The 27,738-nt window shown below is 36.7% G+C and overlaps 1 protein-coding gene across 2 annotated transcripts; it reads right to left on the bottom strand.

The window, feature by feature from the left end:
* pxk (PX domain containing serine/threonine kinase) lies at positions 1–27,738 on the bottom strand. Of its 2 annotated transcripts, XM_007229587.4 has the most exons (19): positions 27,468–27,738; positions 22,856–22,906; positions 19,342–19,389; positions 18,855–19,041; positions 17,866–17,943; positions 16,563–16,636; positions 16,169–16,243; positions 12,567–12,671; positions 11,960–12,061; positions 11,677–11,838; positions 11,006–11,123; positions 10,823–10,901; positions 10,686–10,734; positions 7,547–7,624; positions 7,335–7,421; positions 7,188–7,251; positions 6,849–6,908; positions 6,341–6,368; positions 3,331–3,428 (listed from the first exon to the last, which is right to left on the bottom strand). In XM_007229587.4, exons 1-18 carry the CDS (start codon positions 27,567–27,569, stop codon positions 6,352–6,354), a joined length of 1,536 nt encoding a protein of 511 aa, XP_007229649.2. In that variant the 5' UTR covers positions 27,570–27,738; the 3' UTR covers positions 3,331–3,428; positions 6,341–6,351. The 2 variants fall into 2 exon arrangements, with proteins under 2 accessions (XP_007229647.3, XP_007229649.2); XM_007229585.4 differs by lacking the exon at positions 6,341–6,368 and having other exon boundaries at positions 1–3,428.

Below are 27,738 nucleotides of genomic sequence, written 5' to 3'. Positions count from 1 at the left end.
TTTAACATTCCATAGTTTTTACTTGAATTATCACAACTTAAAGCACAACAACACCATTCTGTGAAAACAATTTTAACACAAGTTTTTTTACAGGGAAAAAACAAAAACACATTTCTGCTCATTAAAAACTGAGGATGCTCACATCCAGTGTGTACAACACTGGATGTGGCAAACACACAATCATCTTTATTGTCAACTGTAATCATAACATCTCCCACACACTATACCGTCTTTTTTCTAAGTGAATTAAATTTTATGTAAACTTCATACCTCTTTTCAAGACCACTTCAACAAACAGTGGTAAAGTGCTGCAGAGAAAACCATTTCCTTTCCCCAGTAAAATCCAGTCTGGGCTGATCCAGGTCCCACCTACAACTTTTCTGCAGTGCAAAATGTATGGACGTATTTACACAGATGGACAGATCTTTACATGAATGAGTGCGACAGGACTGCTGAATGTGTAAAATTATTTTAGTCCATCAAATAAGTCTGTGGTAGTACTTCATTCAAAAAATTAACAATGTTTTTAAAATTGGTTTAAATTACTGTTTTCTGTACCTGCATTCTGTTAAATTGAAAGTGCTATAATTGGTTCTGCAAACAATGATGTCACAGAGCCCAGGTCTTCCAATTTGGATCCTGTAAATTAAGGGATTACGCCGAAAACATACTGTACGCAATTACACAAAGGCAGGCACTTCCAACTTTCGTAAATGCGTAGATTTCGCGTAGTTTCATTCAAAATTGTGACACAATGAAATTTAGAATGCAACAGAAGTGCAAGCTGCCTTTTGAGTGTTGCCACAAGGGGGTGGTACAGCGACAGTTAAGTTGTCTTGTATTGCTGTCATGGCTGAAACCCATTATGTTAGACACTACAGCGGGCCCAAAACCTAAGCTGCAGCTCAGACACCATGTCTTAAAAGGCTGCTCCAAAGTGATGGGATTTTGGTACCGAGCCAAGAAATTCAGCTGATGTTTGAAACAATTTTGAGGGCACAGCTGATGTATCCTTTCCAGCCCTCGGTTACCCACAACTCTCTGCGCACACATAATGCAAAGAGAAAAAGAAAAACAACATTGCTTTTTATGCATTCTAAGCTGTCCTATCCACTTGTTTAAATGTGATATTAGATTTATGTTCAGGCTTTGTTAAATATAATTATTGTTTTTTTCTTGATGCTGAAAAAGTAAAGCACTTGACGACTGTATTAAGTGCTCTATAAAGCCTGTCAAACTGTTAGAATGTATTATTGGGAGAGCATGGTCAGGTCAGTTTGTTCCTCCCAAAGTTGTCAATGACGCTGCCAGTGTAAATGTACAGAAAGATATTGGTAGTTTATCCTGGAAACACACTTATTAGAAGGTAAATATCAGGGTGCAGGGACAGGATTACTGGAAATATTCTTTTTATAAGATGATTGTAACCTTGCATTATAATTCATTCTCCTGCTGAAAGTAGAATAACAAGTAGAACAAACTATGTACAGATCCTAATTCTGGGAATAGGAATTACACCACTTGTCTTGTATAGGCACAATGGTTAAATGTGGCACAAACCCAAAAGCTTCTTATTCCCACTTACTTTTCTATTAAGACACAGCCCTCCCTAAATATTATAGCACAATGTACTAAAAAGAGAAAGTCTTTGCACAATATTTAAATAAAACTTTCAACATTAAAGTCAGCTGTTTTTAGATTTTGATAACTGCAATTGCAGGAAGCCTAAGCACCTGTTTACACCTGGCATTAACATGCCTTTTGTGTCTGGAACTAGTTTGACTGGAGTGTTTACACTTCACATCACAAATGTGTCCCCATTGTGACCAGGTGAGATTAGATTTTATCTTCTTGCATAAACATCACATTCTTTTTTTATTTCCTGTAAACAACAGTTTCTCCTGATCTAGGGGCTGATGTGGGGACCACAAGGGCGCACTATGGAGCCACAGTCAAAATATTAGTCTTTGTATCTCGTATATATATATATATATATATATATTTTTTTTAATTCTGCCTATTTATCATGATCTCATTTGGCAATAAAAAAAAACAAAAAACAAAAAAAAAAAACAGAAATGCTTCAAAACCTGCCATTTTTGGTTTGGGGGGGGGGGGGCACTTACCATCCACAAAGTGGGAATCTAACAAAAAAGTTTGAGAATGGCTGGTTTAGTGTAATGGTGGGGGTTCTATAATGTGCAACAATAGATGGTTCTCAATAGATGGCACTATCTATAATAAGACAAATTATTTAAATCACTAGGAAAACTCACTTAATTTTGACCAACTCCAAATGTAGGTTAAGTGATCTGATCATAATCTAATCACACTGCATCTCGGGGGTTTACACCTGTCTTTTGATGCAGATATGAAATTTAAATATGATCTAAATAGCAAAAACAATTGTTAAATTCAGGTGTAAAAAGTCTTAGTGGTGCATGACATTATTTGATGCTTGTCCATTTCCTATTCAATCTGACAATTAAGGCCCTTTCACACCATGCCTGATTTTTACAGACATAAATCAGGTAAAAAATGACTTTTACAAAACTGACTGGCTGCGAAAAATATGAGTCTGTTTGATTTTCTGCACTGTTCTATAGAGAAGCAGAGCTATATTGGCAAAAGGATCAAACAAATGAGCCTGTAAGCAGCAGCTGAAGAAAAATGCTAAGCTAACTATATGACAAGTTACACTCTATAAAAATATGGAGTTCAAAGAAAATATACTCCATAGCAAAGAAGGGCGCGCAATAGCTTCTTTCAATAATGACCAACTCATGTGGAGGAGGAGATTAAAAGGAGCAGAAAGTACAATGAGCAAATAAACAAAAAGAACGGACATGTATGAGGGCTGTGGCGTGTCTGGCCCTGTTTACAAAAACCAAAATGCAAAAAAAATGCATCAGAGTCTGTATGAAGGTTTTGCTACGTTAAAAACCCATACATTTCTAAGGTCCAAAAACTTGTACTTGGTGTGAAAGGGCTTTTAGTGTCCAGTTTTAGGGTTAGCCTCTTTATAGCAGCACTGTCACAGGACCTTATACTTACTCCACCTACAATCCCCGATCAGCAGCCGATTAAAATCAAAATCAGCAACGTTTCAAGCTGTCCAAGCTTTTCCACTGCAGTCTAGCCCCTGTCCGAATGAAGACAAGACCTCGGGAGGGAAATCAGTCCAGGACAAATTGCTCAGGCGCAGCCGAGCGATGCATCGTCTGGTAGATGTTAGATGTGCGGGTTACTGCGGTCCTGGGTGTCCGCTTTTTTCAGCCGGCCTTTGCTGAAGGTCTGGATGGAGCTGAGGAGGGCACTGCGGCCCTCGCCGTTAATGGTAGGTGGGTGAAGTGGAGGTGGACTGGGGTCACTTCCAGAAGGTGGTGGAGGAGGAGGCGGAGGAGGGGGAGGAGCCACTTGCTGAGAACCTGTGTTCACCAAACAACAAACGTTAGCATGATGTTATCTGAAGAAGCAGCACAACACAGAGAGTCAATAGGACATTTGTAGCCTTAAAGGCTAAAGAAGTACAGTACCAGTCAAAAGTCTGGACATTTATTGTTTTCATCTTTTCATTTTAACATAATATAAATGTGATAGCTGGGCTTTACAGTTAGTGCTAAATAAAGCTGCATTATATGAGATTGAGCATTTCTTGCTCTGTGAAGCCACCACTAAAGAAAATGCGTTTAATTCCTTAAAGTTCCTCTCTCTTGAACTGTGTAATAGTGCAAAACCACCCAAGTTCCTATAGTTCTACTTCTGGAGTTTGTCAACAGCTGTCAGTAAGAGGGCTCTCAAAGTGTGATTTGGAGTGAAAGTAAATCATGCTTACAACTGTAGGGAAAGCCTGGAAGCAAAAATACACTCTCCTAAACAGTGCTGCGTTAAATCAAAATTTATTTAATTCAGTAAAACAAACAACACCTTTAATCAGTTCAGTCCATATTTGTGTCTGGTACTGTACAGACGGTGTACAGAGATGCATGCCACGATTATGCTAAGCAGGGTGGTGCACTTACCATAAGGATGAAGACACACAATACAGGATTTATAAAATATGTTGAACGACTGAGTGAACAGAGTATAATCTCTAATTACACAAGAAAATACATAAAAATCTAGATATAAATAGGAAATTACTGTAAAATAATTACAATTACCTTTATTATTGGCATTTTAAGATGGACTTTTAATTAATAATAGTTTGTGAGATATATGCTTTATTGGTGACATTTGTGACTTTAGATTGGTGACATTTAATATAACCAGGTGTGCAACAGAATTTGATTATATTGAGGAGTCAAAACTGAATAACATATCCTGTAGTATGTGTCTAGCAGGAAGAACATTAAAGCAGCAACATAAAAATAAATGTCAGTGTGCACAGTGATGATACCCTTCTTTTATAAGGAGATCCCTTTATAAAAGTATACCAAGTGCTCAGTTCTGGAACAGTGTTACATGCTTTTACTGCCCAGATGAATAAATTTTAATCAATTAAGCAATACAATCAAACTTAACATTTAAATTGCAAGCTAAAATTGAAATAGACTGTCTAGAGCAGAAAAACAAACATGAACCTCTTGGAACCATGCCTTATCTAATGCCAATCCAATATTTTTAGATGGGATGAGCTGGGGAGATGGGGTATTGCTGAACAGTAGAGACAGTTACAATAAATACTTTTGTCCATAGTGCATTGCTTTCAGAAAATTAGTTATTTAATAGCAACATTAAAGAACCCTTTGTAGCAGTTTAATTTTCATAGGCTGTGACCGAAATACCTCCTTCATTAGTGTTGCACTATATGGGGAGACACTATGTTTGTTCACCAAGTAGTGGTAAAAAAACGAGTGAATTCAGACACTACCTCGTCATTAACATGTGCCTGCTCTGCTCGCTTATACACAAATGGCTGAACTGTGTTTAAAACTCTATAAACACATCATTGAGTTCTGAATTAAAGTTAGTGAAGCTCTGAGCTAAACATGGAGTAATCTCCTTGCACTGTTTAAAAACATAATCCTCACATTAATGAACTACATGGTGAAACATCTGAAATTAACAGCGTACACCGGCTCGCAATGTTGCCAGATGGTTTTATGTCACATCTGGAATTTTGTCTGTCTGTGCTGTGACAGGTGGACAAATATATCAAGTGTTAAGACTTTGTAAATTTAATTTCATTGCTTGTAAGCTTATTTTTATGTAGTGTGTCCCATCATAGAGTGCACAAAACACATGATACAAACATGCATATAAAATCATTTAAATATTTCTTTTTTGGAATTGGTGATATTTAAGATAATGTATTTTATTTATGATCATGTTGGAATAAACTCTGTAATGTTGTTGTGCTGAACATCTGCTGTTTTGGCATTTTTCTCTGCATTTTTGCAGATTTTTAACACATTTTTCCAGTGACTTGGTTTTATCTGAATCCCACTGTAAAAATCTGGCCACCCTGCTGGCTCACTGTCTCACTTGTTTGGCAGTCTGTTGCTTTATTGTGAGACTAGCAATTCATTTTGGGATACATTAGGCTCGCATAGTAAGCAGCAATGTTTACTATAAATCATGATGCATTATGGGATTTTATAGTGCCGTCAAAATCACGTTCCAATTCCATTCCACTTTTCGATTTGGACACTAAAAATTACCAACATACTCAATAGTGCCCTAAATAGTAAATAGGGAGCCATTTTGGTCACAGCTTATACTTACTAAGGTGTTCCTTTATATGATAATATAAATTATGAAATATTTTTCCAATGTGATTTAATAGCTAGAATAGTTCTTGACATTTCACCGTCATTTATTGTACCATGTACCTTTAAAATCAGACATCCCCCCCCCCCTCCTTTTAGACACAATTTTCTAGCACCCTTATTTCCTTGTTGAAACATTAATGATTAAATGTTTCAAAAATGTCCCAATCAACAATGAATTACAGAATCACAATCCGCAAGAACCTCAGTTAAACATACTCAGATACTCTGTAATTAACATTTCTGAATGTTTACAATATCTGTTAAAATAAAGTGTGCAGAATACAAATGATATATTACTTATATTAAGAAAGGAGGTGAAAAGGAGAAAAACTGGGTGAGGGGCAGGAGTGCAGACCATTGCAGATTGTGAAGGCTAAAGTTGCATTTACCCACCTCAGCAGTGCTAAATAAAAGATTAAACTGCGATTAAAAACACAAATTAATCTAAGCAAATGATCTGATGGCTTTGTTTTTGTTTTGTCTGTGGGGTGGAGGAAGTGGAGCTCCTGAGGAAGGGCAGAGTGCAACTTTACCACAGTAAATAAATTAGTATTGAATTACTTTACCCCACACATGTTCAATATGGTGCATGCTCTAGTTTGAAGACAGCGCAGGAGGAGAGAGAGACACATGTTACTGATCACTTTAGAGAGAGAAGAATCAATATACACATCAGGATGGAGGTGAAATATGATGTGTTAAATTCAGATATGATTTTAAAGTGATTATAGAGCACATTCAACCCAATTTTACCCAGATTTAGCAGAATTGAAAGAGGGAGAGAAATATCATTTCAATAGATGATGATTCGTTCCAGGGTTCCCAATGTTTTTAGAAAAAGTTCCAAGATTTGAAAAGCCAATATTTCATACTGGCGCCTTTCTGTTGGCCCATTCATCATTAAAATTGAACAAAATATAAGGAACAACAGCCAGAATCACACTGTCAAAAATATTTTTACTATAACTTTGTATAATAGTATGTGTGTATGTGTAAGAAACATATTACCTCATCTTTGGAGTTCCTAATAATCAGTGAGATGTGTGCAGAACAGAATTTTTAAAAGATAAATACCTGGGGCAGAAGGAGGAGTGGGAGATGAAGGACAGGTAGGTGGAGAACTTGCTCCAGAACCTGTTTAAAAAGAAAAAGAAAAAAGAAATCTTTACAACACTAAAGCACTGGGCCCCGTCTTACACCCTGCACAAGGTGCGTCGCAGTGCCCTATGGACGTGGTGGTCTTAAAGGGAGGTGTGTTCAGGTACATTTCTAGTGTATTCCCAAAACACACCCATGATAAGTTAAAAAAAATTAGTACATGCCTTTTGTAAATTTCTTGTAAACACATTGATCAGATTACAAAAAAAAATAGAATGTTTTGCAGGAACAAAAAATAATTTTTAGAAAACATACCAGAGTTGTTGTTGTATTTCAATGAAAAATCTTCCTCATTTTCGTAAGCAGACTGTCTGGATTTCTAAAGGCAATAAACAAAAGTCATTGACAACAAAGTAGAGAGATACAAGATGGTTAACCATGTTATGTTCCTGTCTCATTTACCTTTCTGGCCAGGATCTTCCTCCTTTTCTTCTCCTCCTCGGAGCCGTGGTGTGACTGGGCCCGGGTCAGCCTCCTGTGCTGGTGAATCTATGTGTCAGTGTGAGAATCAGGTTAGTACAGTACTAAACAATACAGCAAACAAATTACTAATTACATTAAAGCACTGTATTATTTTCTAGCACATGAAAACAATAGCTAAATATAAAACTCACTGCTCTCTGTTCTTCCTGCAGACGCTTTTCCAAACACTCCTTGGAAGATTTCAAAGCCTCCTTCAATTTTGATGTTATCTAAATTTTAGAGAGAAAGGTTATACAACTGTAATATATAGTAAGTTTACAGATGTATTCTCATATGATATGAATATATAATATAAATTAACTAAACAATGTTAATAACTTTACAGAACTTTTTTTTACTAGATACATTTTTATTTATGAACTGATGATATGTACTGTGAGAGAAAGCTAAAGAAAGCTGTCCTCAATTATAGTGTGTGTGTGTGTGTGTGTTAAAGCCTGCAGCGTAGCCTGCGCGAGTGCCCTACTCAGCAGTTTAAACCACAAAGACAGAAGGTGTGGCCTGGAAATCAAGATGCAGCAGACCAATCGCAGTGGCTGCTATGTGTGTAATGAAACACGCGGTTACATTTTTAGTATGGTGTACATCGTGTAAGTAGTGCACGCCTCAGAATACAGTGTATGGTGTAAGCTATGGTGTAAGCTATGGTGTAGGTTTGACGTAGGCATTCTAGCCAGATGCTATTAGTCACAATCATTACCACCCACTGCACTGTCCACTGTGATTGGTAATGCCTTCTATGACATATTCTAGGGCTGAGCAATATGAATCAGAAATAATCTCTCAATATATTTTTATCCCAAAAGGTAATAACAAAAGGACACTTTTGAGACAAATCTACATGTTCCAGATTTTATACAGACACTTTTATCATTTAGTGCCATATCCTGTATATTAGAGTAGCCTAATTACTTAAATAAATTATGAACAACAGATTCATTAAATAAATGTTTTTTTTTTATATAGCATAAAAAGGGAAATATACAAAATACTGTGTGTTTTGAGAAAAAGTGCATTTAAAGAATGTTCAAGAAAATGTAAATGAGTAATCAAACAGGGCAGGTTTAATCTGGGCTAAAACAGTGCCAGGTCTCTTCTCATACCCGTCTGCAGGAGCTGATTGGTCAGTTCAGGTAAGAATACGCATGTCTGCTCTAAAAATCAGTGTTTATTTCAGTGGTGAAGCTTCATGCTTTACGCTGCTGTTTATCAGCGCTGTGATCTCAGAACGTGAGACATGCTGTTGTTGGAACTGCCTGTATTTCCCTGCAAAGTCAGGCTCGGCCATCACAGGGTTTATATAGAGCACCTTGTCTAAATGAGCTCTGTATGTCGCCTATGTGCATACCACACTCAAATCTGCAAAGATCTGATTGGCCAAACTGGCGACTAGGGCTGGCCCGAATAGCGTTTTTTGAGCTCCGGATATTCGGCACTGATTCGAAGCGAATATTCGAATATTCGTTTTTAAAAAAAGAGGTAAAAAAAAAAAAAAAAAAAAAAAAAAAAAGCAAATCACGGCCCCTTTAATCCACTGAAAAATGTTCAATTTGCTCTGACCGACGAGACATATTCACCCCGGATTTTTGGTGTTTTTATCCCGGATTTTTGTGTTTTCACCCCATATTTTTTCTGTGTTTTTAGCCCAGATTTCTTGTTTTCATCTCGGAATTTCTGCTGCCCCACGCCGCGGCTTATCCGCTGCGTAAGCAGGCTAGGAGGCTGCTGCACGGTTTCTCCGCTGCAAGCCAGCCCAGTAAATTGCTGTTTGTGTTTTCACACTTAGGCTATTTGCTTAAAAAAACAAACAAAAAAAACGTTTGTTCAGGAAGTATTTTATATTCTTAAACATTGTTAATTATATTAGAGGACAGTCATTGTAAACTGTACTTGGTCTATTTCGGTTAAAGGATTGTGCAGGGCATATTACTGATTTTGTATTTTTGCACTTGGGCTATAAGCTCAATATTAAATATTTCGTTTGCTTAGAAATTATTTTATATTTTTAAACCATTTTAAATTATATTAGATAAGAGGAAATTCGTTCAGACATCATTTTTGTAGGCCAGGCTTTTGTAACCGATTTAGCCCCTACTGTTGCCACATTACCCCTTACGTTTTATTATATAAATCAGTTTCGAAGAGCCTGCATTTTTTTTTAATCATGTATAATAGAGGTCTGCGCGAGACTGATTTTTAAACCCACTCTTCCACGCTCCCGCGTTTCTGTCTCGTTACCGCTCCGCAAAAAAATTGCTTCTTTTAATCCCGCGCCCGCCCGCCACATACACATTTCTGCCGCTCCCGCCCCACGTTCCTAATATAAATTAAATAAAGTACATTTAATGCTTCAAATTTACTTATATATTTATTAAAAAAGCAGCGCTGAATAGTGCGGTCCCGTTCCTTACCCCAGTCCAAACACCATCGGTGTGTGCGTGTGTGTGTCGGTCCATCCTGCGCGTTGAGAGTTTTCTTTAGGTTTTTTTTTTTTACAATTATTACAGTTTTCTTAACTATTTATTAATTTGCTCCCGCATCGTCTGGATTAAATTCCCGCTCCAGCCAATAACAGTTCAGTTCTGTCCCGCGCGCAAGATATTCTGACGGGACCCGCGAGAACAGAAGTGGTTAGAGTGAGGTGGAACTCTGGAAAGGAGAAAAAAACGAATATCCGAATACCAAAATTAAAAACCGAATACCTACTCAACGAATGAATATCCGAATACCCGAATATTCGGGTCCAGCCCTACTGGCGACTCAGTTTACTACGTGTAAAAAAGCACAGCAGAAAATGTTCAGTGTTCAGTGTTAAAGCAGCTTCACACTGCACAGATATACACACTGGAACACAATTTTCTCACTATATTTACTTTCTTTCTCCAGACAGCTCAGACCAATCAGAGGAAACTATGTGCTCGCATGGTTTATTCATGCGCATTTTGGTGTGTTTAGGTTTATGCCTGTGTGAAACCAAACCAAACCAAAAAATGGAGAAAACAAACTCATCATCTAATCCAGACCAGATAAACCAGCTACAGGTGAGAAAATGCCCAAACTCCCATTATTTACATCACCTTACCATGATACCAAGAAGACCAGTGTTCAGAGTCACTTTAAAATAATACCTCACAACTTATACAGGTGTGGCTGTTCACAACCTTGTCTGCTGGGGTAACAGTTCATGATTAATTTACATAGTGTCCCATAACTTATGGCAGGTCAGTGTATTCTGTAAAAGTTATACAGCCAGCAAGTATATAGAATTACCTTGAATTGGGTCTTTTCTGAGTTGAACAGCAGCACATCACTGAATAGTCTGTAAAACAGACACACATATATTTTCTTCATATTACTGTTACACAACAGTAGAAAAAAAGCTAGAGGTCATGGGAAATAGTACTCACGGTGTTTGCAGTAGCTGAGCAACAGTGGGCATTCCTGCTTTACATGCTTCAGTGGACAGGATTGACTGCAGAACAGAGACTGGTAAAAATAATACAGAACTTTAATTATCTCACATCCTGCAGACGTTGTTACATTATGTTCTGCCAATTAGACAGTTCTCACTAAAAGATTTACTGACTCACCAACTGATGTGTAGGGAGCAGAAGGGAACTGGTCCACAGGTATGGTATCCGGGGGCCTCCCATACGTCATTTCGTACAGCAAGTGTCCGAACGAATAAACGTCAATGCTTTCTGTGGTCTGTGAAAACAAGGTCAAACAGAATTACATCTCAGGTGTTCAACCTTTGAGCCTATAAACAACTGTAAAAAAGGTAAATCATTATTTACATAAAGCTCTAGAAAGAAGGAGGTAAAGCTCAGTGTTGAGGTTTAGATCTTAGCTAATAATTAATAAGCAGATTTTATGTTACTTATGTTAATTATTAAAGTTTATTTAAAAAAACCCTGAAATATTTACAGAGCAAATTGCCAAAAAGCACTTTCAGTGTTTCCCTGAATAAGACAAAAAAGTGTTAAGTGTTTTCTCTAATCTTAGTATGTTTTTTTTTTTACGGTGGACAACCCCTATTCCACAATTGTCAATTCCCTTTTCTTTGAAAAGCAAGACAAAAAGATGTATGCTATTTGATTTATTTATTTGTAAAGTAAAAGTAGCAAAAAAAAAGCAAACATTAAAAAAAAAGCAACATGTTCGTTCAGTAAAAATGTATGGAAATAAAGCCGACACATGACCATATAATTGAGCAACAGCTTTATAAACCACAGGAAACAGTACAAGAGGAAGAACTCACATGGATTTTCCTGAACTGAGTTACAAAGGGACGGTAGTAAGAGGGAAGTCCCAGTAGAGAGTTCTCAATGTCCAGAAGTTTGCAGACATTGTCTTCAATAAGAATATTGGACGCATGGAGATGCCCATACGGAAACCCCTTATCATGAAGGAATTTCAGAGTCTAAATCAACATAGAAAAGAAACCCCATCAAACAAAAGTAAAAACATCTGTGCAGACTCTCAAATCTACTACAATAGCTTAGAACAGGCAATATGAGTAAGAATAGTTTAATGTTACAGACCTCCAGAACCTGCCTCCCATAGGTCCTGATCTGCTGTTGCTCCAAACCCTGGATCTTTTTAGGGTTACAGTACTTCTTTAGGAACGGCTCCTTTGGTTTAACCTGGAATATCAGCACAGGAGAGATAAGGGGGTGATAGGAGTGATAGATTGAGGGAGAAATGGATAGGAGGAGAGAGAGGATTAGTGAAATGTGAAGCATGGGATGGGATCAAAAGATGAACAGTGGGGTGGTGAGAAAAGGAAGGATTAGGAAGGAGGGGTAAATTAACAAATAAAGGGAAAAATGGAATAAAGGAATAATGGAAAAAGAGGAAAGGAGTGATGTATTGGTAGAGGGATGGAAAAAAAGGGAAAAAGGACAAAGGAGTGGGAGGAACAAACAGAAGGGATGTGTAAATTGATAGATAGAAGAAGCAATGATGGATGGATAAAGAGAAGGAGAGATGAAGGGTGTGAGAGAGGAGAAAAAAAGGGGATATAGAGTACTACTAATGCACACAGTTATAACAAAAGTTAAAACATATGCAGAAACATTTTTTTAATTTTTAAAAGACTAAATTTCATTAAAAAAAACACACTGTTTTATAAGGTCTAATAAGACATACCTTGCAAATATGATCCCTAAGCGTGCCTTTCTCATTGAATGTTCTGATCACTAAAGCTGAGGACTCGCTGGTAGATGCAAAAGTGACTGGACAGATGTACGGATGCTGAAGAAACAAGACAGTGAAAACAGAAATAATCAAACCAATTAAACTGTTTCATTCAGAGAGACAAGTCATTTTATACAAAGATCTGTTATGTGTATAATTATTTCTGAATTAATTTTTTCCCCCCATTTTCTTGCCAATTTGTAAAGCCAGTTACCCCACCCACCCCATTAGTACTTTAGCCTGCTGGACCCCTCAGATAAAATTTTGGGCTGAAACCAAACTCGAGACACTATTGGATGAATGATACAGGCTAAATTTATTTTTGTCTTACTACTAAAAGAAGAACAACTGTAAAACAACAATAGCAAAAATGTAAGTAAAACTTTGATTGCTGAATATGTAGTGCATCTCAACTGTTATGACAAACAAACATATAGCATAATACATTATTTATAGGCGTTTTTAGGTTTCAAACAGTGAATAATCCTTGATCATCACGGCCAGCTGCTTTGCATCTGCCTGTTTATCACACACCCTCATGTGATCTGGTCTTTTTTCCACCCTGATTCTCACACATCATTAGCAGCAGCACCGAGGGACCTAAAAAAGGAAAGCTGAGTGGAGGCACTGCATATTTAGTCATTAATATATTCTAGAGACTCTACAGATTTCAGCAGTTCTAACCATCTCTAAGCTGCTGATTGAGCTGCTGACAGCAGAGCTGTTTCTGTGTTCAGATATCTGTTAACTCAATCAGGCAGCTGACATTACCACCACTGTATCTGCTCAGGGTCAGACATGTGATAAGAAACTGTGATAAGAGCATTCCACATATCATAGAAAGGATGGGACACTTAAAGGATGAGTTTGGTGATAAAAAAGATAAAGTTACACATCTTCTCAAACCAGCCAAAATGATAAATCAGCAAGATATGTTTTATGTCCCAAGTTTGATGCTTTAGTTTTAAACTAGAGTCTAAACTAGAGCTACAAGTTTAATGTAGCCAACAGGTATTGGAAGCTAATGGAAATATGGAATATAATCTAATGGAATATATCTGCAGTTTGCTGTTGTACTAATTAAAATCATTAGGCAACAAGCTGGGACAGTAGCCCTGTTGGAGGAACATTTGTGTGTTACAGATCAAACCAAATAGTATCTTTTAATTTCTCTGAATATACTAAATATTTAATAAATAGGCATTTATTAGTAGCTACATATTATTAAATAAGTAGTAATTATTTAGTATGTCCCCATTATTTAAATGATTTAGTAACCTATACTTTTTTGTTATTTATATAATACAATAATTTAATTAGTAACTACTAATTACAGTCCCCAGTAATTACTTACATACTAATTAGCAGTAGCTAGTATTTATTTAACAAAGTGACATTCATTCAGTGTCTATAAATAATTCAATAAGTAATTAGTCACCATCCAATAATAACAACAACAATAATTTCAATACCTAGTTGCTAAACAATACCTAATAAATCAGAGCTTACTGATGTTAAATCAGTTGAGCTGCTGATGAAACTGAACATATGCACATACTGGCTGAGGACATCCAGGAGAAATGTGGAACTAAATTTGCTCACAGGATATAACAGAGTTAAAAATGAGAAATCCTTGTTACGTTTTACTGTTTTTATGTTTATTTGCATCTGTTCAAATCAATTAGGCAAAAACACTCGTATTGCTGAGAGAAATGGATTAGTGTAATTTGCTTAGGTGCCTAAAACCTTTGCACAGTACTTTACATACACAGGTGAATCCAATTATGAAAAAGGGTTAAGGTGCCAATTGCAAGAGTTTCTCCTCTTCGAATAATCTCTCAATAGTGGCAACATGGGAGCCTCAACACACTTCTCAAATGACCTGAAAACAAAGATTGTTCAACATCATGGTTTAGGGGAAGGATATTTCAGAGATTTCAGCTGTCAGTTTCCACTGTGAGGATCATAGTGAGGAAATGGAAAACCACAGGCACAGTTCTAGTTAAGACCTGAAGTGGCAGAACTAGAAAAATCTCAGATAAGCAGAGGAGAAGGATGGTGAGAACAGTCATAGTCAACCCACAGAGCAACTTCAAACACCTACATTATCATCTTGCTGGAGATGGTGTCACTGTGCATCATTTAACTGTTCAGCACACTTTACACAGGTAGAGGCTGTATGGAAGAGTAATGCAGAAGAAGCCTTTTCTGAGCACACACCACAGAGTCGCTTGAGGTGCTAAAGCACATTTGTACAAGCAGCTTCATTTTGGAATAAGGAGCTGTGGACTGATGAATCTAAAATTGAGTTATTTAGAGGGCGGTATGCATGACGGAAAAGGAACACAGCATTCCAAGACCAAAACTTGCTGCCCACAGTAAAATTTAGTGGTAGTTTCATCATGCTGTGGGGCTGTGTGGTCAGTGCAGGTACTGGGAATCTTGTTAAAGTTAAGGGTTGCATGGATTCCTGTCAATATCAGCAGAATCAGTGAGAAAGTTGAAGTTGCACTTCAACAAGACAACGACCCTAAACACTGCTCAAAATCTATACATTCATGCAGAGTAATAAGTACAACGTTCTGGAATGATCGTTATTAAATATTATTAAAACTCTGTGGTGTGAGATGTTTTGTAAAGAAGAATGGTCCAGAATACATCAGACTCTCATTGGAAGCTATGGGAAGAGTTTAGAGGCTGTTATTTCACCAAAGGAGGCAGAAATAACTAAATATTGATGTGATTTTTCTGTTGGGATGCCCAAATTTATGCACCTGCCTAATTTAAAAAAAATAATAATTGCACATTTTTTTGTAAATCCTATAAGCCTCATTTCACTTCTCAAATATCACTGTGTTCATCTGCTCAACTGAAACTGCTGATCTGAACAACCAATAATTTATAAAGGAAAATCATGAAAATGATCAGGGGTGCCCAAACTTTTTCATACCACTGTATTTGTTTATTTAACACATACGCTTTTCCAGTAACTAATAACCATTCAATAACTACTAATTTGTTAATGTTATTTAGTATTATGTAGTCTTTGGTATCTAATAATTTAGCTTTAACTACCTATTTAATACATGCTAATTATTTATTAAGTAGTAGTTATATATTAGTAGCTATAAAATAAGACATACTACATATTTAGTCCCCACTAATTATTTAATAACTAGCAATTATTCAGTGCCTAATCATTTGTCAATTAGTGTAGCTATTATACACTACCAACAAACATTTTACGTACTAACTTTTCAGTAAGTAGTATTGAATATTTATTTTAGTGCCTATTTACTTTAGGCGTTAAATATGGAAGGCATGGCAGGTTTCCTGGTTGGAGAATAAATTAAAAGATTCAAAGAGAGATCTTTACAGGAAATCCTTATATCTGGTTTCTTTGTTTCTTATTTCAAGTTTCTTTATATCAAGTTGACCCTGTATAATGTGCACATCTAGGCCAACCACAGCTGTGTGGAGCACTGTATATTTTCACCAGTGTGAGGGGATTTCACAACTAAACACAACTTAAACAATCCAAACGTAAGACTCACAGCCAAAGAGGGAATCAGCTTCATGATGGATTGAAGATCTTTGTCTGACAAAAACTTGTCAGGACCCAAATCGACCTGAAATCAGACAAGAACAATAGCAGCAGCAACCTGTCGGTTAGATTAAGAACACTATTTTCTAATTATAGCATTAATTATATAATTAAAGCACTAATTATAGTGGAATGAGAAGAACTACAGGGAGGTATGTTAGCTTGTTCACTAAAACACTGAAACAACGTGGAGGTTTGTACAAACAACGGCAGCTCTAAGCTAAATCAGGGTTATGTAATAAGGAGAATGAAGCAATGTGTGGCTGCATTACAGGATACACTGAGCTTACAGAAAGTGGCTGTGTCGTGTCTGTATGAGCATTTGAGGTGAAAACACAACTCACCCAACTTAAGACTTGTCGGTCCTTGGGCTGCTCTTTGTTTTTTACTAAGAAGTACCGCTTTCGTAATCTCCAGCCTGTGTAAAGAGAGGACAGCTTTGTCATTATAATCCTCCTGTTGTGATACTGCAGCTTAACAGAAACATAATAACTTATTACAAACGTAAATCGAAAAATCTGACAAATACATGAACACATCAGCTAAATTCATCACTCAAGCAACATTATGTAGCAACATGTCTTAAAATATCAGTTACAAAACCATGCTGATGCTCCATTGTCTGTAACGGGGAGGATAGCATCTTTGTTATTAGCTAAAGCTAAGTGTAGTTTTATGGTTTAACTACTGAATCGTTTACAGTATATGTTAAGTAGGTACTACAATTTTAATGTCTCTTACAGAATTACAAACAACAAAGAACAACCACAAAAACTTTAAAAATAAAGGTCATCTAACCCACAGGCTGTCAGACCAGTGCTGCTGGTTATACTGCCCCTGTCACTTGTTCCTTATGTTATGTACCATCATATATACAGCACCCTCTATAATTATTGACACCCTTAGATAAAACGTGAAAAAAGTCTTAAAATAAATGACATTTTCATTGCAGAAGCATAATCTCACTATGAAAAAACAAACTTCAAGTAAAAAAAAATTATTGGCACCCATAACATTTTTTTGGAAATAAATATATTTTAATTGTTTGTAATTTCTATTGTAGTTTATAAAGTAGATAAAATTATCTAGGAACCTTTTATTAGTAATTCATCACTTCCTGTTTCACTGGGGTATAAATATGGTGTTACACAGAGGTCTATTTCTCTAACTCGCTATTAAACATGGGAAAGACAAGAGAACTCACTATTTAAGTAAGGAAGATGCGTGTCGACCTTTATAAATCAGGCAATGGCTTTAAGAAAATAGCCTCTAACCTGCAGATGCCTTTATCTACAGCCAGATCACTCATCAAAAAGTGTAAGACATATGGAACAGTGACAAACAAGCCTGGAAGAGGACGCAAGTGTATCTTGCCACCACGCACAGTGAGAAGGATGGTAAGACAGGCAAAAAAACAATAAAAAACAATATATTACAAGCCAAAGAACACTTCTTAACTAGGGGTGTCAATAATTATGGAGGGTGCTACATCTTATAATTAGAGGTTACAAGATTATTAAGCTCTGGGCTGTTTATACATTTTGATGAAAAGGGCTGTAACATATTTTTATTGTACATGGACCAGGAAACATTTTAAAATGGTTTATTGCATTACAGCAGGTGGGTAGATAACCTACTTTTACTTACCCATCTCTTTTAATGGCTCCACCACTTCCCACTTTGGATCAGACCTAAAGAACATGGACACCTGCTGTAAGGCGATTTCTGAAAAGGAAAGTTAAGATAATTGGTCAACAAAAATGTTCATATTTTATTTAATCATCAACAACCAATTTGTTCATTCTTAGGTTGCATGATTGGGAGCCATCAAAGTTTAGTGCTTGTTAGTCTCCCACATACTATTTTTACTTCTATATCAATCAGTCTAACTTTCAAGAACTGGCTGTTCTCTTGCTGCTTAATACTAATTATCCACCTGGGCCAATAAAACCAAGTAATAAGTGTTATTTACTTTACCTGTCACTAGTTTTAATGTTATGGCTAATTTGTGCATTTCTTCATATACAGTTAGGTCCAAAAGGCAGGTCACGTTCTCTGCTGCAGTGTTCTTAGCCAACCAGAGGCGATATGTTTGCATGTATGAATATTTACGAGCGAGAGCTGAAATCCTGTCTTTCTTCAGAGACCACTAATTCAGTGAACTAAGGCAGGGTTATACAAAAACACTGGAGCACTTTTTTTCCACAAAAAACAGCTCATATGGCATTCATTCAAACTAGAGACCACAACTAGACATTTTAAAATGAATAAAAAAAACAATGGAATGAGACCTTTAACTTTTTTTGTATTAACAGGTGCTAAAATGTTTTATGCATTGCAAAATACGTCACTGCAAGTTCTGCAGCCACCGTCGCCACTGCACCTTCATCATTATCTGTCATTTTTTATAATATTATTCCAGACTTGCGTAGCTCCTCCCTTTCTGTTTTGTGTTTTGCATTGCAACCAACCAGTGCTAAGTATGTGTTACGGACATCTCAGTGTACTCAATTTTAACAAACTTGTATACTACACACAGTACTCTATATTTAAACTGTGGTTACGCAATTGTGACACACCCTATATTAGGCTGCAGAATGCAAGTGACCCCCTTGCTCCTGGGCCCACCCACATACCTGTGTAGTTTGCAGAATAATTGTTGGTGTCGAGGAACTTTTTGACAAGTTCGCAGCTGGAGAGGATGTGGTGCTGCGTGAGGAAGTTCAGATAGGCCTGAAGACCTTTCTGCCGCTCCGCAATAAACTCTCGGTCCATGTTCCCGATTAACTTCTTGGGGGGAAGGGGCAGGTTGAGGCCAGAGATCTGATGCAAGATAGGCGGCAGAGAAGCAGAGCCGTGAGGGGGTGGGGCATAGAGGCAGAGAAAAACAGCGGAAAAGAAACAATAAAAAAAAGAGAGACAATGCGCCTGTAATCACTTTTTCTAGAAAGCTGAGTTCCAGAATTGACCAGGAAACAAGTCTTGAAGAGTCAGCAGCACACATCCTTATCTGAGCTGAAACCTCAGCGTTATTGCAGACCAAACCACTCCAGTAGAAATCACAGTTACGTTTTGGTGAACAGAGGTTTCAATATGTGATGGGAATTTGTACTGTTTACTCACCAGTAGACTGTTATTAAGCATGTCGAAGTCACTGTATCTCCGAATGACCTGCAAATATAATAATATAGATTTTAAACTGACAATCACTAATAATGTATTACAAATTCCGGATTATAACAAGCTATTAAACACGAAATGGCAGATTCCAATGACTGTAATTACACTATATATCCACATTTTTGACACCACTTCTATTAAATGCAACATTGCTGACACAGATGTGCAGTTTGTCTCACTGTAAAAAAAAAGAGGTATCCAAAAACCTGATCCAATGCAATCCAATCCTCACAGAAATACTATAAAATTATTATTTTCTATTTTTAGTACATTTGATTTCAGAAGAAACTATTCATGAGCAAGTATCTCAATACAACACAAGACAAGATAAGACAAAATAAGACAAAAAAAGAGAACCAGCTGAACCATACGTGTGTGATGAGAACAGATGGAGTTTAGCCCTGCCTTTAACCTATCCATGCAGTAAACACACACATACAAACTAGTGAGCACACCTAAAAAACACACATAGAAAGACAGTAAACACCCGTGCCTAGAGCCGCATACACCGAACTGTTCTAGTGGGTAGTAGTTCCCAACTCCAGGCTTGGAATAATGTATGTAAGTAAGCTCTGTTCTGATTGGTCAATGTGTATTGAGGCTTGTAAAAAAAGCAGTCCAGTATAAAACACAGCATATGAATCAATACGTGTCTGGTAACATGTCGAATAGCTTAATCAGATGTGTCTAAAGCAGGTAAATCACTAAAATAAGCAGTAGATTTCTACCAGGGTCAGGGCTGGGTACCAATAACCCAAAAGGCTCTGCAGTTCTAAAAAAGGAACTGTTTGGTACAAATTAGCCAATGTGTTTATCCCACAACCACTCATGGGTAAGCCACCTTACGTCCTGTTTGACGTTGAGCTCTGCAGCTGTAGACAAACTTAGTGGAATGAAGATCTATCATGCATGTATAGCTATGTCTATCAGCAAAGGGAGGGGGGGGGTTGGGGGGGAGAAAATGTGGGGAGGATGAGACAGGAGGGAGGCATAGGGGAGGAAGAAGGGGAAGGAAGGAGAAATGAAAAAAAAAAAAGAAGAGGAAATACTACATTTTGTGTACATTTTTTTGTTCTATTTTTTCTGTGCTTTTATACCAGAAATAGTTTAGCTTCTTTTTTCACTCATTGGATTTGTCCTGTTTCTCTACCTTTCCCAATGTATTATAGTTTTTTCCTCTTTTCTCATTTAGTAAAAACATTTGAAAAATAAATAAATCAATAAAAAATAACTGTGTGGCACAGTCTTTTAAAGGTGGAAGTTTATTAATGAAAAGAATAAACCCGTTTAGGGTTTAGAGCAAGTTCAGCATCAATGTGAGTGTGTGAAGACAGTACTACAGTAGTAGCATTCATTTTCCCTTGTTTGAATTTCTGAGATCATAAAAAAAAGAACAATATCCACGAATTTCAGCGTATTTTGCTCTGGTAATAAAGTTGGTATAATGGTATGATTGGTATTTTATACCAGGCTGCTTTTTACAAGCTGAAATACAGAGATACCCCTCGCTGCAGAACCACAAGTCCAGGGGGTGGGGCTGGATCTGATCCAACTCTTCCTACGTCGTGTTTTCATTGGTCTGAAGCAGATCGGACTCTTCCCCATCCGGTTTTACTCACTCGCCTTTCGGAGTCAAGTAAACAATCACGAACGTGAAAGTAAGTTCATAATAGACACATTTTCATTTTGCTAATGCTATTAATTAGTTTCGTTGGGTGATTTTACTTAATTGAAAATCTGATTGCTTCTGTTTGCGCGAAAAGATAAAAAATAAAATAAAGATAAAAAATGAAATAGTTAATATTTATATAGGAAATGTACAGCATTTTATTATGTTTGTAATCACAGACATGTTCCTTCTTTTAAATCTGTATTGTGTGATTTAAATGTGCTACGTAGCAAATAACATTTTGATCTATAAATGGTAAAAGTCTTAAGGTTGGGTTCCAGGATTTATTTGATAAGATAAAATAAGTCCTGGTCGGGAAACGTAAGCGACACGTGTTAAGTTTAACGACGAATTGAAATGCGATGACTTAAAACCAATGAAAAGAAGATATGGGTGGTCAGGAGGTCAGGCTCCACCCCTTGGATCAGATCCAGCCCCACCCCCTGGACTTGTGGTTCTGCAGCGAGGGGTACTTGGGAAATACAGGCCAGTCTAATCTAATCTAAATCTTAAAGCAACAATTAATAATAAACGCTAGCATGCATCTGAAAGGGCTGCAAGAGTCCAATTTCCAAACACCAAAGAGAGTGTTTAAAATGCCCATCAATACTACGCTAGTGGTGGTGGTAAATTACCCAGCTATGGTTAGCAACCTTATTTAAACTCAGTGATTAGCTGTTCAGCAGACAAATAACCAGCTCCCTTGTTTCCATGGCTGCAGCACCCTGTTTGCATGCTGCTGTCTATACCTGGCAACCCAGTGTGTGGATATGGGACTGAGGGAATGGAGATAGAGGCTACATCCCACACAGATTTCTGTGAAGTACCTACGACACAGTTCAAATGAGAAAATACTGTCTGACGCTCTGTTGACAAGACCTGCCAGTGCTTACACCCCAGCATGTGTCCTTATTGTCTGATATACATCCTGGTCAAATTATGAGTTACTACAGGAATATAATCCTTAATGATCCTTTAAAAGACCCACAGAAAGACTCACGGAATAAAGAGCTAATTTAAATCATATAAAATTATCAGTTAAATATACTGGTTCAATTTAACAGTACAATTTTCTACCAAATTTATTAAACATTTCAGCTAGTTTTTTATCCATGATACAAATTGCATTTAATCTGCCCATGCTATCATATTTAACTCTGCTTGTTTAATCTTAAAAAAAAAAAAAAACACAACAACAAAAAAAACATATACATACAGGGTTTTTCAGACCGCAATGTTTAAAACGCTGTTTGTTAAATCTTAAAAAAAAAAAAAACACTCACACACAAAATCACATATACATACAGTATTTCCAGTCAGACAATAGCCACAATACATGGCATCCAATCAGAACAGAGCTCATTTATTTAAATATAATTTTTCCTCAAGGCACAGCAGCAAGCACAGTAAATAGCTGGTCCATTTCTAAGAGATAAAGGGAAGACTGGAATATGGCTGAGTAACTGAGAGTTAGGACTATTTTTGCCATAGATCCCCAAACAAACTTTAAGAGCAGACCTCAGGAAAAGGATGAAAACATAAAACAAGATATATATATATATCGAGGACACAGACACGTTAATAAGCTGTCAGTGGTTTTTAAAGGCAGTGTGGATCAGTGAGGTATAACATTCTCTGCATCCTGAATCAGAAGAGGTTCACAAACAAGCCGAAACCACAGACAGGATCTCCAGCTCAGAGCCTCCAGCTCAAAGCCAAGAAAGAGACGGATGTACAGCATGCAGTCAACACTAAACTCAGCTGATCCAGAACAGAACAACGACTTACTGTCCAGCTGTTTTCTGCTGTGACTCCCCTCTGGACACGAATGATGTATTCCTGGAGATAAAAAGCATCAGCCAATTAAAAACTCAAAAACAAACACAAACACAAGTGAGACAGTAAGCAAGTTTGGCTGTGAATAATAACAAATACAAGCCAATACTGATAGTACTGTATGGTAACGTCTCATCAGTAAGTGTGTGTACAAAGAGTTATTGGTCTAATTATTTAAATAATCATTTAAATAGCACAACTCAGTTTTATAGATTGGATTGGAAGGACTAAAATCTGATTAAGAAATCTGATATAGAAAGCTGGATTTTGGCTCAGTAATCAGATTTTTCAGTGCACGTACAGTGGTGTGAAAAAGTGTTTGCCCCTTTATGATTTCTTAATTTTTTCCATGTTTGTCACTCTTAAATATTCCAGGTCATCAAATAATTTTAAATATTAGTCAAAGACTACACAAGTAAACAAAATATGCCATTTTAATCAAAGGTTTTTATTAATAAGGGAGGAAAAAGTATAAATAAATGTTTTCCCCCCAATTAAAACATATCTTAACTGTGGTTTATTACACCAGAGCTCAATTTCTCTTGCCACACCCAGGCTTGATTACTGCCACATCTGTTCTCAACCAAAAAAAAGTCACTTAAATACGACCTACCTGACAAAGCAAAGTATACAAAAGATACTGAAAAGCTAGACATCATGCCAATATCTAATTAACATTCAGGAACAAATAAGTAAGAAATTATCTGAGATCAGTCTAGAAAAAGGTTATAAAGTCTAAAAGTTTTGAGATTACTGCAAACCACAATGAGAGTTATTATCCACAAATGGTAAAACAGTGGTGGATCTTCCTAGACGTTTCCAAAAAACAAGCAAAATTCGGTTCATCCAAGAGTTCACAAAAGGCCCCACAACAACATGCCACAATCACTTGCCTCAGTTAAGGTCAGCATTAATGACTCCACCATCAGAAAAAGATTACATCCGTAAAAGTAACACCGCATTTCAGAAAAAAAACATCATACCTACAGTAAAACTTGGTGGTGGTAGTTTAATGCTCTGGGACAGTTTTTTTCTGCTTTAGGACTTTTTTAGGACTTTTTAGAAGTCTTGCTGTGATAAACGGAACCATGAAAAGTCCTGATGGAGAAGGTCTGGCCATTTGTTTGTGATCTTAGAATGAACCAAACTTGGGTTCTGCAGCAGGACAATGATCCAAAACACACCAGCAAGTTCACCTCTGCTTGGCTTCAGAAAACAAAGTGAAGACTTTGGTGAAAGTGCTGACCTGAATCCTATTGAGATACAGTGGCATGACCTTAAAAAGGCAGTTCATGCTTGAAAACTCTCCAAATATGGTGGAATTAAAACAATACTATGGCATCAGATCAATGTCAAAATGCGCAAAAATACAAGTTGGGGGCGCAAAAATAACAGGGGAAAAAATTAACCAGCGTGTTTTAACATTTTGCGTGCGTAAATTAACTTCTCGTGTGCACAAATGTGAAACTAGCGAGCAAAAAAAATGGAATCGTGTGCGCGCTGAGGAAAATGTTGCTCTCAAGCTTAATTTTTCTCCTGTCAGGTGCTTTTTGACATCACTTTTTCACACCACTGTGTACTATCAAACTGGAGTATTTTGGAATTTCTCAGTCTGTGCATGAGTTAAAACAGACCATGGTAGAAGAAATAAGTTAGATGGCATTCAAATATTTTTTGAACAACACTGAAACTAAAGAAGTATTTAAATAATCTTCATCTTTTAGCTGACGTATGTTCATATTGCAGCTCAGTGTATTAAAAGATGTATGTAAACCTGTTAATAAGATTACTGACAACCTCTGATGTTCTGCAGCAATCAAATTATTAAAGGCTTATCCTGGATCAGTTAAGGTTTACTAAATTAAATTAGATAATTGATGAGAGAGGATGTTTGATCAGTACTTTTACTCTGAAATGCATACTAAATTGGGGCCATTCAATAATGAGACAAATCTTTCTTTTTGTTTTATTTTGTTTCTGAAAAGATTTGTAATTCCTGTGCACCTGTACTGATTGTCATTTTATGCCCAGAAGGTTTTAACAGCACAACACTGAATTTAAACACTTTTTAGGGCACTCAGCTATACACTTATTTATTTGGAATATTTAGACACTGCAATGTTAATGTCTTAAACTGCAGCAAAGTCGACGTACTTGCTCTTTCAGGTTACTGGACTCTCCTTGCTAAGAAAAACATCACTGAGATCACATCAACTTCCCTAGTTTATTTACCATGCTGACACATTTGTCATATTTCTGCTGGAATTAGAACAGGAGGAAAAACGGTCCAAAGTACAGCTATAATAGGGCCCAGTGGGTCAAGGCTGTGCTTAGTCTATAATTAATAGTATTAACCCAATTTTATGAAGCCATAGAGCAAAAAGACTCTGAGTAAGTTGTTTACAGTTATATAAAGGTCACTGATACCCTTGAAAAATTGTAATCTTGAGGCCAAAAGCATTATACACTAAGAAGGAAAAGTAACTGGTTACATTAAATCAGTTATGGTCATGTATGCAAGCTAAATTTTGACAGAATGGCATTTTACGTATATTTAAATTATATATATATATATATATATATATATATATATATATATATATATATATATATATATATATATATATATATATATATATATACCATTGACCTCAAGTAAAACTGTGGACAGCAAACATTGATATGTTTTGTTATGTTATGAAATTCAATATGCAAAACATCACACTGAAACAAAACACCAAAATTCTGTTTCAGTTTACTGAGTTATGGTGACCAATGGGTGCTACAGATTATAATATTAACGTCCATAAACGTTAGATGGTCATGATGTTACATAACACAGTGACTAAAAGTTTGAGCTTTATGTCAACTCAATGTTGGTTTCTGATGGATATGACAAAATTTCTACATCTGTATTTCGAAACATTTGAGCAATTTTATCTCTTTATTAATCTAAATTACTTTATCGACCTCTGTCTATACCACATAATTTATTAGAAATCTGATTTCACAACCAAACAACACAATAGTAGTACACAGTACAGCTAAAGAAAGAAACTCTCTTGAGGCATTCGCATTCCACAAACAACCGCAGTGCTGACAGAAAACATAGGGAGACTTGGGAGAATTTAAATTGCAGGACGGTTTGCAGTAAACAACAGTTGTGTGTGTCTCAAAATTCCATGAAGATGTTGAGAAAAGAGGTATCGGTAGATAGGGGTTTAGGTCACGCTGTAACCCAACTAGCTAGAGAAAGTAACTATAATATTTACATTATTATATTATATTTATTATAATTAACATTCCTAGGTTAGCTATTTATCTTTTATGTAGGAGTATCAGTGACATGTCAAGGGGAAAATGTTGTTGTCAGTTCATTTATTTGGAGTTTTAATAAAAGCAGCAACATTAACACAAATATTAACAGTTAACGCTGCTGCTTAAGAAAATACCTAACTTAACCCAGTTTAGTGGTAAAAACCCAAATGACAGATCACTGTAATGTATATTTGATTAACAAAAGAAATCTGTATAGAACAATTACTAGTATTCTTCTACAACTAATAATAAAAATACATAATTAAATGGCTACAACTACCTTGTAATGGTCAAAACTACAGCACAGATTTACACTAATATTAAAGTTTTTACTAGTAAAATAGATAAGAAGGATGCGCTCAGGATGTTCAGTATATCACTCAGGAACTTCACACAGATTTAAAAGAACATGTGACACATGTCACCATGGTTGGGCTAGAACAGAGCTGATATTGTTAATAGTAAAAAGTCATAACTGACTGATCTGATTTGAGAGATTCTACTAATACAAACTGCATTACAGGGATACTAAATTAAGAGTCAGGAGTGCTTTAGGATAAAACAAACAGCTTTGCCTATAAATCTAGCTTAGCTTGTTTATCTAACCTAGGTATTCATCAAGAGCTCTGCTTATTTCATTAGCTAGATTAGGTTAACTAAAGTTAGTTTGCTGTGAGATGTTAACCCAAACAGAAAACTATTGATTCAATTAGTTAGCTAAAGCTAGCTTAACTATCAAGTGTTGGCTGACTGAGTATCTATCTATCTATCTATCTATCTATCTATCTATCTATCTATCTATCTATGTTTAGTAAATGTAATAGGTAGCTAGCTGTTTAGCTTGTACACCTTTTATAATGAATAACTGAATCGTAGTTCAGTTGCTAGTTATTAGAACAGCTAAGCTAACTAGTTAGGTTAGGTGGTTAGCTCTTCTGTCTAAGTGCTAAGGAAGCTAGGTTAGCTTACCTAGCTAATGAGCTATCCTAGCTAACTGTGTTATATGACATTCACATGATTCCGCTGGCTGTGTGATAGCCAGATAGGGTAGATAGCTGAATGTGTAAGCGGTTGTTTAGATGAATAATTAAGCCATTTCTCCGACATAACCAGTTGTCTTAACAAGATAAAAAATATATTTAGACGCTTTTTATAATATCTACGCACTGTAATCGTCCTCAAGTAATTCTAAAACACGCTATCCGTGAAAAAGCTCAGCTCGTCCCTCCAGCCTGGCCGCTCTTACCGTGTGGGACTGCAGGCTCTGGCTGGTCTCTATCACCGCCGTCAGGGGAACCGTGTCGTCCAGCAGCAGCTTCCCGGCGGACGGTTTCTCCATAAAAGCCATATCTGGGGTTTCTCTCGGAGCACGGAAACAAAACTACGTACCGGTAAACAGGAGAAAGAAAACACTCAGCTGTGGCGCTGTTTATTTGTCATTGTTCTGCGGGGTAGGAGGTTGTCAGAGGCTTCTTCCTCTGAGCGGCTCATCAGCGCTCTGATCCCGCCTACGATCA

This window comes from Astyanax mexicanus, chromosome 24 (assembly GCF_023375975.1).
Source record: "Astyanax mexicanus isolate ESR-SI-001 chromosome 24, AstMex3_surface, whole genome shotgun sequence".
NCBI classification, from domain to species: Eukaryota; Metazoa; Chordata; class Actinopteri; order Characiformes; family Acestrorhamphidae; genus Astyanax; species Astyanax mexicanus.
This window is presented reverse-complemented; position numbering and strand designations above follow the sequence as displayed.

Coding starts and splice junctions, on each gene's coding strand:
- pxk (XM_007229585.4), bottom strand. CDS start 27,569: ATGGCTTTTATGGAGAAACCGTCCGCCGGGAAGCTGCTGCTGGACGAC. Junction 22,907..27,467: donor AGAGCCTGCAGTCCCACACG/GTAAGAGCGGCC, acceptor TTTTATCTCCAG/GAATACATCATTCGTGTCCA. Junction 11,124..11,676: donor CTCAGTTCAGGAAAATCCAT/GTGAGTTCTTCC, acceptor TTGTTTTCACAG/ACCACAGAAAGCATTGACGT.